This window comes from Pararge aegeria, chromosome W (genome assembly GCF_905163445.1).
Source record: "Pararge aegeria chromosome W, ilParAegt1.1, whole genome shotgun sequence".
NCBI lineage: Eukaryota > Metazoa > Arthropoda > Insecta > Lepidoptera > Nymphalidae > Pararge > Pararge aegeria.
Window position 1 is genome coordinate 1,442,611 of NC_053207.1, and position 14,579 is coordinate 1,457,189.

At 34.4% G+C, this 14,579-nt stretch overlaps 2 protein-coding genes across 2 annotated transcripts; both read left to right on the plus strand.

Annotated features, from left to right (window-relative positions):
* The first annotated feature begins 8,861 nt into the window (after positions 1-8,861).
* On the plus strand, positions 8,862-9,916 carry LOC120635919. Its single transcript, XM_039907130.1, has one exon. It carries the CDS (start codon positions 8,862-8,864, stop codon positions 9,900-9,902), a length of 1,041 nt encoding a protein of 346 aa, XP_039763064.1. The 3' UTR covers positions 9,903-9,916.
* A 1,819-nt stretch (positions 9,917-11,735) lies between these two features.
* LOC120635921 lies at positions 11,736-12,500 on the plus strand. Its single transcript, XM_039907131.1, has one exon. It carries the CDS (start codon positions 11,736-11,738, stop codon positions 12,498-12,500), a length of 765 nt encoding a protein of 254 aa, XP_039763065.1.
* The last annotated feature ends 2,079 nt before the right edge of the window (positions 12,501-14,579 follow it).

Sequence of the window (14,579 nt, forward strand, 5' to 3'; positions counted from 1 at the left end):
AAGAAACCCATCCTACAGCCTAGAACTCTTTAATTTCCGATAGATCACTACTTACACTAAAAAATAATTAAAATTGAAGCCTAGAACACTCGTACTTTAGACTGCATATCACACGTCAATATTTTAATGTCTAAAAAATTAAATAACAGATAGTATAATTTTTTTGGCAACCCTATAGACCACACAGCCTAGAACTCTTTCATTACTGATAGAACACTTCTTACACTATAACACAATTAAAATTCAAGCCTAGAACACTCGTACTTTAGACTGCATATCACACGTCAATATTTTAATATCGAAAAATTAGATTACTTGATTTGTATTTTATTTAAGAAACCCATCCTACAGCCTAGAACACTTTAAATTCCGATAGATCACTACGAACACTAAGACATAATTAAAATTGAAGCCTAGAACACTTGTACTTTAGACTGCATATCACACGTCAATATTTCAATGTCTAAAAATTAGATTGCTTGAGTTGTATTTTTTAAAAAACCCATCCTACAGCCTAGAACTCTTTAATTTCCGATAGAACACTACTAACACTAAGACATAATTAAAGTTGAAGCCTAGAACACTTGTACTTTAGACTGCATATCACACGTCAATATTTCAATGTCTAAAAATTAGATTGCTTGAGTTGTATTTTTTTTAAGAAACCCATCCTACAGCCTAGAACTCTTTAATTTCCGATAGAACACTACTAACACTATAACATAATTAAAATTCAAGCCTAGAACACTCGTACTTTAGACTGCATATCACACGTCAATATTTTAATATCGAAAAATTAGATTGCTTGAGTTGTATTTTTTTTAAGAAACCCATCCTACAGCCTAGAACTCTTTAATTTCCGATAGATCACTACTTACACTAAAAAATAATTAAAATTGAAGCCTAGAACACTCGTACTTTAGACTGCATATCACACGTCAATATTTTAATGTCTAAAAAATTAAATAACAGATAGTATAATTTTTTTGGCAACCCTATAGACCACACAGCCTAGAACTCTTTCATTACTGATAGAACACTTTTTACACTATAACACAATTAAAATTCAAGCCGAGAACACTCGTACTTTAGACTGCATATCACACGTCAATATTTTAATATCGAAAAATTAGATTACTTGATTTGTATTTTATTTAAGAAACCCATCCTACAGCCTAGAACACTTTAAATTCCGATAGATCACTACGAACACTAAGACATAATTAAAATTGAAGCCTAGAACACTTGTACTTTAGACTGCATATCACACGTCAATATTTTAATGTCTAAAAATTAGATTGCTTGAGTTGTATTTTTTTTAAGAAACCCATCCTACAGCCTAGAACTCTTTAATTTCCGATAGAACACTACTAACACTATAACATAATTAAAATTCAAGCCTAGAACACTCGTACTTTAGACTGCATATCACACGTCAATATTTTAATATCGAAAAATTAGATTGCTTGAGTTGTATTTTTTTTAAGAAACCCATCCTACAGCCTAGAACTCTTTAATTTCCGATAGATCACTACTTACACTAAAAAATAATTAAAATTGAAGCCTAGAACACTCGTACTTTAGACTGCATATCACACGTCAATATTTTAATGTCTAAAAAATTAAATAACAGATAGTATAATTTTTTTGGCAACCCTATAGACCACACAGCCTAGAACTCTTTCATTACTGATAGAACACTTCTTACACTATAACACAATTAAAATTCAAGCCGAGAACACTCGTACTTTAGACTGCATATCACACGTCAATATTTTAATATCGAAAAATTAGATTACTTGATTTGTATTTTATTTAAGAAACCCATCCTACAGCCTAGAACACTTTAAATTCCGATAGATCACTACGAACACTAAGACATAATTAAAATTGAAGCCTAGAACACTTGTACTTTAGACTGCATATCACACGTCAATATTTTAATGTCTAAAAATTAGATTGCTTGAGTTGTATTTTTTTTAAGAAACCCATCCTACAGCCTAGAACTCTTTAATTTCCGATAGAACACTACTAACACTATAACATAATTAAAATTCAAGCCTAGAACACTCGTACTTTAGACTGCATATCACACGTCAATATTTTAATATCGAAAAATTAGATTACTTGATTTGTATTTTTTTTAAGAAACCCATCCGACAGCCTAGAACTCTTTAAATTCCGATAGATCACTACGAACACTAAAACATAATTAAAATTGAAGCCTAGAACACTTGTACTTTAGACTGCATATCACACGTCAATATTTTAATGTCTAAAAATTAGATTGCTTGAGTTGTATTTTTTTTAAGAAACCCATCCTACAGCCTAGAACTCTTTAATTTCCGATAGATCACTACTTACACTAAAAAATAATTAAAATTCAAGCCTAGAACACACGTACTTTAGACTGCATATCACACGTCAATATTTTAATATCGAAAAAATTACATAACAAAAAGTTTAATTATTTTTGGCAACCCTATATTCCACACAGCCTAGAACTCTTTAATTTTTGATAAAACACTACTAACACTACAACACAATTAAAATTCAAGTCTAGAACACTCGTACTTTAGACTGCATATCACACGTCAATATTTTAATATCGAAAAATTAGATTGCTTGAGTTGTATTTTTTTTAAGAAACCCATCCTACAGCCTAGAACTCTTTAATTTCCGATAGATCACTACTTACACTAAAAAATAATTAAAATTGAAGCCTAGAACACTCGTACTTTAGACTGCATATCACACGTCAATATTTTAATGTCTAAAAAATTAAATAACAGATAGTATAATTTTTTTGGCAACCCTATAGACCACACAGCCTAGAACTCTTTCATTACTGATAGAACACTTCTTACACTATAACACAATTAAAATTCAAGTCTAGAACACTCATACTTTAGACTGCATATCACACGTCAATATTTAAATATCAGAAAAATTTTATTACTTGAGTTGCATTTTTATAGCAACCCTTGACATACCACAGCCTAGAACTCTTTTGTTTCCGATAGAACACTACTTACACTATAACATATTTAAAATTCAAGCCTAGAACACTCGTACTTTAGACTGCATATCACACGTCAATATTTAAATTTCAGAAAAAATTTATTACTTGAGTTGTATTTTTTTAGCAACCCTTGACATACCACAGCCTAGAACTCTTTTGTTTCCGATAGAACACTACTAACACTATAACATAATTAAAATTCAAGCCAAGAACACTCGTACTTTAGCCTGCATATCACACGTCAATATTTTAATATCGAAAAATTAGATTACTTGATTTGTATTTTTTTTAAGAAACCCATCCGACAGCCTAGAACTCTTTAAATTCCGATAGATCACTACGAACAATAAAACATAATTAAAATTGAAGCCTAGAACACTTGTACTTTAGACTGCATATCACACGTCAATATTTTAATGTCTAAAAATTAGATTGCTTGAGTTGTATTTTTTTTAAGAAACCCATCCTACAGCCTAGAACTCTTTAATTTCCGATAGATCACTACTTACACTAAAAAATAATTAAAATTCAAGCCTAGAACACACGTACTTTAGACTGCATATCACACGTCAATATTTTAATATCGAAAAAATTACATAACAAAAAGTTTAATTATTTTTGGCAACCCTATATTCCACACAGCCTAGAACTCTTTAATTTTTGATAAAACACTACTAACACTACAACACAATTAAAATTCAAGTCTAGAACACTCGTACTTTAGACTGCATATCACACGTCAATATTTTAATATCGAAAAATTAGATTGCTTGAGTTGTATTTTTTTTAAGAAACCCATCCTACAGCCTAGAACTCTTTAATTTCCGATAGATCACTACTTACACTAAAAAATAATTAAAATTGAAGCCTAGAACACTCGTACTTTAGACTGCATATCACACGTCAATATTTTAATGTCTAAAAAATTAAATAACAGATAGTATAATTTTTTTGGCAACCCTATAGACCACACAGCCTAGAACTCTTTCATTACTGATAGAACACTTCTTACACTATAACACAATTAAAATTCAAGCCTAGAACACTCGTACTTTAGACTGCATATCACACGTCAATATTTTAATATCAAAAAATTAGATTGCTTGAGTTGTATTTTATTTAAGAAACCCATCCTACAGCCTAGAACACTTTAAATTCCGATAGATCACTACGAACACTAAAACATAATTAAAATTGAAGCCTAGAACACTTGTACTTTAGACTGCATATCACACGTCAATATTTCAATGTCTAAAACTTAGATTGCTTGAGTTGTATTTTTTTTAAGAAACCCATCCTACAGCCTAGAACTCTTTAATTTCCGATAGATCACTACTTACACTAAAAAATAATTCAAATTCAAGCCTAGAACACACGTACTTTAGACTGCATATCACACGTCAATATTTTAATATCGAAAAAATTACATAACAGAAAGTTTAATTATTTTTGGCAACCCTATATTCCACACAGCCTAGAACTCTTTAATTTTTGATAAAACACTACTAACACTACAACACAATTAAAATTCAAGTCTAGAACACTCGTACTTTAGACTGCATATCACACGTCAATATTTTAATGTCTAAAAAAATTGAATAACAGAAAGTATAATTTTTTTTGGCAACCCCATAGACCACACAGCCTAGAACTCTTTAATTACTGATCGAACACTTCTTACACTATAACACAATTAAAATTCAAGCCTAGAACACACGTACTTTAGACTGCATATCACACGTCAATATTTTAATATCAAAAAATTAGATTGCTTGAGTTGTATTTTTTTTAGGAAACCCATCCTACAGCCTAGAACTCTTTAATTTCCGATAGATCACTACTTACACGAAAACATAATTAAAATTCAAGCCTAGAACACACGTACTTTAGACTGCATATCACACGTCAATATTTTAATATCGAAAAATTAGATAACTTGATTTGTATTTTTTTTAAGAAACCCATCCTACAGCCTAGAACTCTTTAAATTCCGATAGATCACTAATAACACTAAAACATAATTTAAATTGAAGCCTAGAACACTCGTACTTTAGACTGCATATAACGTCAATATTTTAATGTCTAAAAAATTAAATAACAGATAGTATAATTTTTTTGGCAACCCTATAGACCACACAGCCTAGAACTCTTTCATTACTGATAGAACACTTCTTACACTATAACACAATTAAAATTCAAGCCTAGAACACACGTACTTTAGACTGCATATCACACGTCAATATTTTAATATCGAAAAAATTACATAACAGAAAGTTTAATTATTTTTGGCAACCGTATAATCCACACAGCCTAGAAATCTTTAATTTATGATAGAACACTACTTACACTATAACATAATTAAAATTCAAGTCTAGAACACTCGTACTTTAGACTGCATATCACACGTCAATATTTAAATTTCAGAAAAATTTTATTACTTGAGTTGTATTTTTTTTAGCAACCCTTGACATACCACAGCCTAGAACTCTTTTGTTTCCGATAGAACACTACTTACACTATAACATATTTAAAATTCAAGCCTAAAACACTCGTACTTAAGACTGCATATCACACGTCAATATTTTAATATCGAAAAATTAGATTACTTGATTTGTATTTTATTTAAGAAACCCATTCTACAGCCTAGAACTCTTAAAATTCCGATAGATCACTACTAACACTATAACACAATTAAAATTCAAGCCTAGAACACACGTACTTTAGACTGCATATCACACGTCAATATTTTAATGTCTAAAAAATTAAATAACAGAAAGTATAATTTTTTTGGGCAACCCTATAGACCACACAGCCTAGAACTCTTTCATTACTGATAGAACACTTCTTACACTATAACACAATTAAAATTCAAGCCTAGAACACACGTACTTTAGACTGCATATTACACGTCAATATTTTAATATCGAAAAATTAGATTACTTGATTTGTATTTTTTTTAAGAAACCCATCCTACAGCCTAGAACTCTTTAAATTCCGATAGATAACTACGAACACTAAAACATAATTAAAATTGAAGCCTAGAACACTTGTACTTTAGACTGCATATCACACGTCAATATTTTAATGTCTAAAAATTAGATTGCTTGAGTTGTATTTTTTTTAAGAAACCCATCCTACAGCCTAGAACTCTTTAATTTCCGATAGATCACTACTTACACTAAAAAATAATTAAAATTCAAGCCTAGAACACACGTACTTTAGACTGCATATCACACGTCAATATTTAAATTTCAGAAAAATTTTATTACTTGAGTTGTATTTTTTTTAGCAACCCTTGACATACCACAGCCTAGAACTCTTTTGTTTCCGATAGAACACGATTTACACTAACATATATAATCTATGCATAGCACATTCGTACCTTCCTGCTGCAATGATGAAGACTGTGGTTGTTCCAATTGTGAAAAACAGAACTGGGGACATTTGTGACAGGACCAACTACAGGCCGATCTCCCTTGCTACGATTGTTGCCAAAGTGCTTGACAGTTTGCTTAGCACCCAGCTTGACAAATATATAAGCCTACATAATAATCAGTTTGGTTTCAGACCTGGTCTTTCTACAGAGTCAGCCATTTTATGTTTAAAGCAAACTGTCAAATACTACTCAGTAAGGCGAACACCTACTTATGCCTGCTTTCTCGACCTTTCCAAGGCATTTGACCTGGTTAATTATGATATTCTGTGGCAGAAACTAAAGGATACTTGTATGCCCGAAGCATTCACCAGGATCTTCAAGTTTTGGTATAAGAATCAGATAAATGTCGTGCGATGGTCCGAGACATATTCAAAGCCTGGAGTGCGGAGTTAGGCAGGGGAGTTTGACCTCCCCAAAGCTCTTCAACCTATATATTAATGCACTAATAGAGGAACTCAGCAGCTCTCGTCTCGGATGTCATATCGATGGAATATGTTTCAACAACATTAGTTACGCAGATGACATGGCAATGCTGAGTGCGTCTGTCTGTGGATTGACAAAACTGTTAGGTATTTGTGAGAACTATGCCAGAAGTCATGGCTTATACTATAACGGTAAGAAAAGCGAATGCATGGTTTTTGAGGCCAAAGGAAAAGCACTGCTTTCTTTCTTCTGCTTTCCAATCGGGCATGCTCTAAGGGTTTTATATAAACTATTTCCTTAGGCTAAGTTTACTAACAACTTAACTTAATTTTAACTTTGTATTTTACTAACCATTTATGATCCAAGTCGGTCGAAATAAATGAATTTTATTTTTATTTATTTTATTTATAAATAAAATTCAAGCCTAGACGCTGCCCACTTAGCACAGTATCTTTTGAATAAAGTACGTAGCTATACGTGCTACAGTAATTGTGACTGCGGTTATACAAATCGGCGTGAATACACATTTATAAGTGTCAATATTGACAAAATTCTCTGCCATGGTTTTCGTCATACACAAGAAGCAATCAACGATTGCATAGCTATTCAAAGATCTTGTTTCAACTGTCACAAGGAATTAACATGCCTATTTAAGTACGGCTCGCATTTAGTACTCGATATGTCAGTCATTAGTGATCCTGGTTATACAAACCAAAATAATATTTACCGACTAGATTCATTTCAAAAAATAATTACAGTTCGTGAAGCTTCATATATTCTAGCTGCTGTTATTAATTTCAATAAACAGCAGAAACATTATGTCACATACGCACTGGCCGGCGAGTTCTGGTATAAGTATGATGGCCTCAGAAGCAAACGCGAATCCGCCACTTCAAGAACTAAAATAACACCCCATCTTATTATATACACAACATGTGGTACCAGAAATGCCCAATAATAATTTACATGAAGCCATAGTCATGCCATCTAAGCCGAAAAGCTGGACAAAAAAAAACAGAAAATTGATAATTAAATGACCTGTAAGTGAAATTCAATCATAATTATACGAAGGTGCTTTGTCCGAAGGGGATTAGTTAACCTAACTTATATATACTTATATAGATGTAGTCTCACATTTGAGTCGCCACTACTGAACACTATTTTTGAGAAAACATTTCATATATGTGTGCAGATATTTTTTAATTTTCTTTGTGGGTAGGAAGTACTTTTGCTTGTCGGTCCACCTTTGGGACAACTTATTCCTTTTAGAGTTATGTATCAATATTTTCGGAACTTCTCTAGTGTATGATACCCTGGGTGGGAGGAAATAACTAATCCCCTTCGGACAAGGCACCTTCGTATAATTAAGAGTTTGCATAAATGATAAGTTTGCAAAGTCTCAGGGTTCAAATACCTCAATGGGTGTCCCACAAGGCTCGATTTTGGGTCCTTTTCTATTTTTAGTGTATATAAATGATCTACCGTACCATGTCAGTGGAACATGCGACATTGTATTGTTTGCAGATGATACATCTCTAATTTTTAAGACTGATAGGAGTAAAGATAACTCTGACGAAGTAAACCGTGTTATGTCGCATGTGTCGCACTGGTTTACAGTTAACAACTTACTTTTAAATGCAAAAAAAAAACAAAGTGTGTCGAATTTATCTTACCAAATGTAAAGAAAATTGATAAAAATATAATGATAAATGGTGAATCACTAAAAATAGAGACTTCCTCAGTTTTTCTGGGCGTGACCTTGGATAATAAGCTACAGTGGGGTGCCCATATAGATTCACTAGCGGTTAAACTAAGCTCGGCTGCCTACGCAGTCAGAAAAATTTGACAGATTACTGACGTTGAAATAGCTAGGCTAGTTTATTTTGCGTACTTTCATAGTGTTATGTCCTATGGAATCTTGTTATGGGGTAAATGGGGTTGCTAGCAATTAATAAAACAATATCAAAGCCGACTTTGATCATGTCCGTCTGCTACGTTTGCAATGTAAAAGTAACTGTTACCCAAAAGCGAGTGAAATGTTCACTAGCCCAATGTTCATATCTGTATCACCTAGAATGTGTGGAACTCCCAGAGGACTCACCAGCCGTGCGGAGTAAGTGGGTTTGCCCAGCTTGCGTGGCTTCGCGACCGAAAGGAGATAACAGTAATACACCGGTGCAAAACAAAATACCGGGATTGTGTGACAAAGTGGACCCCCCTGCCTTTCCTGTAACTCTGTTTTCTGATAGTGAGACTATGGTGTCTGTTAATGCGATGCAAGACTTAATTCGCGCTGAAATTAAATCAATGGCATGTGGTATTAATGACTTATTGAGGGAGTCGATAGGCAAGGAACTTAAGAGTATAAAGGTTGATCTGTCAGAGTTCAAATCCTCTTTTGAGATGTTCAGTGCCAAATATGAAGAAATCTCCAAAAGGGTGGACAACATAGAAATAAATTTAAAAATGTTAAAGTCTACTAAGTCTGAAATTAATGCTGTTTGTACATCTTTGAATAAAATTGAAATTGAACTGAACACAAAAGAACAATGGGCCAGGAGGTCCAATATAGAAATCATTGGGGTCCCTGAGAAAAAGGGAGAAAACCTATTGGTTATCTTAAAAGAACTCTGTCTAAAAGCTGATTTCCCTATAAACCCGGATATTGACATTGATTTTGTGACCCGTGTGGCTCCTAGTATTAATAACTTGAAGAAGCCCAAGCCCATTATAGTGAGATTTTTAACCCGCCACAAGAAAGACAATAGCCTGAATCGCCTCTGTAAGCTCAAAAATCTACAAGCAACTGAGATTGGATTTGTTGGGAGCAACTCTTCGGTTTATTTTAATGACCACTTAACTCGTGCTAATAAAGTTCTCCTACAACAGGCCAAAAAACGTGCCCAGGAGATGAACTATAAATATACTTGGGTCAAGCATTGTTGTATTCTAGTGCGTCGTGATGATACTAGCCCTATTATAAATATCTTATCTGCTCAAGATTTAAACAGTATAAAATAAGTGATTTATTGTTTTTTGATTGGGCTTATTATTATTTTCATTATGTTTATGAAGCATTTGTTACAATGCTCCCTGTACTGAGTTTTGTCATATTATGTTCATACCTTGTAAATGTTTTTCAAGTAGTCTTAATTTTATTATTTTTTGATAGTTGTTTTTTCATTTTAAAGCCTATATGTAACTTGGTAATTGTAAAGTGTATAAGTTATGTATATTCTTACCTTGTTTATTACATGGTATTTTTTATGATCCTTAAGGAAGTAATAATAGTTACAATTTATTTTGTTAATGTTCTGGACAAAATAATGCATGTGGTGGGTTTAAGCTCCAGATTGCTCTCTGCAAAGGGAGATCATGCCTGTGCCAGGCAATGGCTAGGTGGTATACTGGGGTTGATGTTGACGTTCATTAGATGCATTTTTTGTCTTTACTTGTTACATTTATCTTCCTTTTATACATTATCTAGGGGTTTAAGAGGTATTTTGATTCTCGGGTGTAATGCTAGCTTCAATGTATGTAGGGATTTTTATAACTTAGGTCACAAGTTAATCTTTGTTATACTATGTGTCATTTGTTATAAAGAATTTGTTTCAGAGAATACAAATCAAACATGTTGTGGTTGTTATGTGGGGCATTTGCCCACAAACCCTTATTGGTGCAGTACCAAGGTTCCAAGACTTAAATCATACTCTCCTATGAAACAGGATGACTGTGCCTGGCAACTGGATGTTTATAGGTGGATGATGTTGCTGCTGCTTTTTAGTTGCTCTTTATATTATTTATTTTATGATTCATACTCTAATTTTTCATCTAATGGTGTTAGAGCTATTACAAAACTAAGGTTTAGTTTAGATTTTTATACCATGGTTAATAGGACAATTTTTACTAAGCTCTTGGCATGGGTAAGTTATGTCATAATACTTTTTTATTATGATTTTTTGGTGATGATTTGTAACTTTTATTATTTAGCTCATAAATCAATCTTTAAGCACTTATTTGAATGGACAAATAGATCTAAAATTCAGATTAACTTTTTTTTCATCTTTATGTATCCTTATTATTATAAAACTTTTCATTCCTTTATGTTTGTTATTGAAGTGTCAATTTCAACCCTGAATTTGAGTAATTTATGTTATTTATTTTATATAATCCAAGTTTATGTTAAAGGGTCATTCTAAAATCACAATATATTACCAAAATGTACGAGGCCTGCGAACAAAAACACAGTCGTTTTTCTCGAGTATGCTTACTTGTGATTCTGATATAATTCTACTAACAGAGACATGGCTGCTGCCTGGTATTAATAGTTCAGAACTTTTTGATGAACGTTATAATGTTTACAGATGTGACAGGAGCTATGATCTGCGTGGTGACTCGCTGGGTGGGGGGGTTTTAATTGCAGTCTGTTGTAGTCTTAAAGTGTCTGATGTTTCTTGCATACCTTCTTTAAATGCCGTAGGTGATATATTGACTCTTATTATTACAGTTGGTGAGGGGTCCCTAAAACTTCGTTATCGTTTGTTCATCTGTTACTTTCCACCATGTTCTTTACTGTTTGATGCTTTGACTGAGTTCTTTGAGAAGGTTAGTAATATTGTTATTGTTATTGGTGCATAAAAGTCAACACATATTGTAGAGAGCTCTTCAATATTTATTTACTTTAAAAATAGGAAACAATAGTATTAATTTATAAAAATGTGTTAAATGACACCCACCTTCCAGCAGTTACTCCTTAGCTAACTCTTAATTACCCTTTTGGACACCACCTAGTGAGTACCACCACCACATATAACCTATTGTGAATACCATCTCTATAACACAAGCTACAATATAATGGACACTATCAAGCAGTCTCTTCAGGAGTTGTCTCAGCACTTTAACACTACAATGGCTGAATTCCAGCACAATTTGAGCACATCTATTCCTGCCACTAGCCCAACTTCAAATATATCTGCTCAATTCAGCATGTTCAGAACTTTTGTGCTATCTGCTCTTGAAAATCTGCAGCAACAGGTTGAACATCTCTCGAAGCAGCAGGATAAACTTGAAATGAACAGCAGAAGAAAGATCTTACTAGTTCATGGCATTCCTGATGTTAACGGTGAGGATACCTTAAAATTAGTGGTTAAAACTCTGTCCGACCACCTTAATATGCCTGATCTATCTGTTGCTGATGTCAGTCGTTGTCATCGCATGGGAAGCATTAAGTCTGGTAAACAGCGGGCCATACTTCTAAAGTTTAAACAACTGTCCCTCAGAAATCAGGTCTGGTATGATAAAACCAAGCTTAAAGGTACAGGAATAACCCTTTCCGAGTTCCTTACCAGGGACAGGCATGCCATTTTTATGGAAGCAAGACAACGCTTTGGTGTTTCTAAATGCTGGACCAAAGATGGTTCCATATTCGTCGTACAGTCAAATGGATCGCGCCGCAGAATTGTTGCGAAATCTGAACTCGACAGCATTCCCTGTGGTTCTGATGTTCAAAGACCAGCACCAAGTGCTGTGGTGGCAAGCTCTGCCGCTGCGCCACCGAAATCTCGACCAGCAGCTCTGCCAGCACAAGTCAACCGGTCCAGGCGTATCGTCAAAAAGTGATTTTTGTCCTAAGTTAGCATTAAGATCTTTTCGTGTCTCTTGTCCTACCTATACTTGTATGTAACTTATTTACTATTAAGTATTGCTTCGTAATTTCTTGTTTATATTTGTTATCTTGTCAAAATCGGGGTATGTAAATAATTAATAGTTTGTTCAATTCAATTCAATTCTTGTTTATGGCTTTTGTCTGCGCCAACTGGGCACAAGGTATTTCGCCAATGTCTTGTAGATGAAGAAGGCACGAAGGAGATTGATCGGTGAAACTAATGAAAAGTTAATTTTGAATTTGTACCAAGAAATAGTTGTTATTAGCTAGTTAGCTCTTTAACCTAAGGACACAGACAACACATGCATATATATCTTACACGGATATTTTTTGTACATTATACTTTAATTTTATTACTTACTATATATTTACATAAAAATCTACAATAAGGACTGAAAACAAACATTAAAAAACATTTAACACTCAAAGGACGGGGGACTTTGGGAGGAAGAATGGTGGGATTATGAAGGTTAACTCATGTTTCTTGGGACGTAAACTTTTACAGTTCCACTGTAGCAGGGTTATTGGGCCCATTTTGGAGTAGTTTAAAAAGTTGGCTTAAGTTTTTGGCAACGTTGGGCGGTAAGGGAATTTCACTACATGGAGCGACAATACTAAGTAGAAATTCGGAGATAAACTCAAGCATTTTACCTTGGGAGGGAGGGTTCTCAACATTGTTGTTGAGAGCGCATCCATTAGGAAGGGATGAGGAGTAATCACCGACAATAGTCTGAACAGCTTTTTTATCGTAGCCCTTTGCTAGAGGAGCTCGGGGACGAGGAGAGCGGAAAACTGTTTGCCGGTAGGAGGTTTTGGAGGAAGTTACATTAGTAGGAGTAAACATTTCTTTTGTTATCTCAGCATAGGACCTGCGGACAGGAGGAAACTGAGATGATGCTTCAATGTAAGATTTATTATTCTGAGACATGACCATTTTAATAGATTGCTGCCTGGAGAATTCTGGGCAGTCTTTATCAGTAGCAAAATGACTACCAGAGCAGTGTAAACATGTAGATAATTCCTTGATGACCAAACATGAGTCACCTGTATGGGGCTGAGCACATCTGTAGCATCTGGGCTTAGATCTGCAGATTGTTTTAATGTGGCCAAAACGGCAGCAGTTCTGGCACTGTATTGTTGGAAGTTTATATGTTTCAACTGGCAGTGAGGTGTGGTATGAATATACCTTAGCAGGAAGCATTTGCCCCCTGAAGGTTAGGACAACAGATTGGGTAGGCACCCAAGTGATGACACCCTCTGTGACAGATTTTCTGTTCAGTCGCCTTGATTTCAGAACCTCACCACAGCCAGGCGGGAGCTCTAGCGAATCAACAAGCTCGTCCATCGACCAGTCCACGGGAACTCCTTTCACCAGCCCCATTCTGGTTATGTTGTATGTGGGAATTATAGCTCTATATTTGCATAACTTCAAAACTGGACTAACCAGAAAGTTGTTGGCAGCTTGGGCAGAAGTAAACTCTACAGTAATTTTGTTGCGGCCTATATTTTTGACGCCGTCGTGGATAATTGAACCAATTTTGTGTTTGTGCAAGAATTGACCGAAATTTATAGCCCGTAATGACGCTCCAGAGGATGGGTCCTCCACTTCCCGTGAGACTTGGACGATAAAAGGCCCATTATCATCGTCAGAGTATGACTTGGCGCCTTCGGTGAAGGAAGGATGTATGTAAAGGCTTTGAACGGATGGGTTTACCTGAGTAGGATCAGTTATAGTTTTTTTGGCCGCATATACGTTGGTATCCTCTCCTTGTCGTTTGCGAGACGAGGCTGATGCCCCCGGGTCGGGCGGCTCAGGAGGTGTATCTAGATCCATTTTACTGGAAACACTATAACTACAGACACATAATAAATATTTAACCAACACCAAATACGGTTAGATTTATACGAATATCACCAATAACAACTATTTCTGCTGCTGTGTAAATTCACATAAAACACCGAAATTACACCGGAATCTCACTAACACGTGTGCACAAATTGACAGGCCAAGTTACAGTTCAATATAAACAACA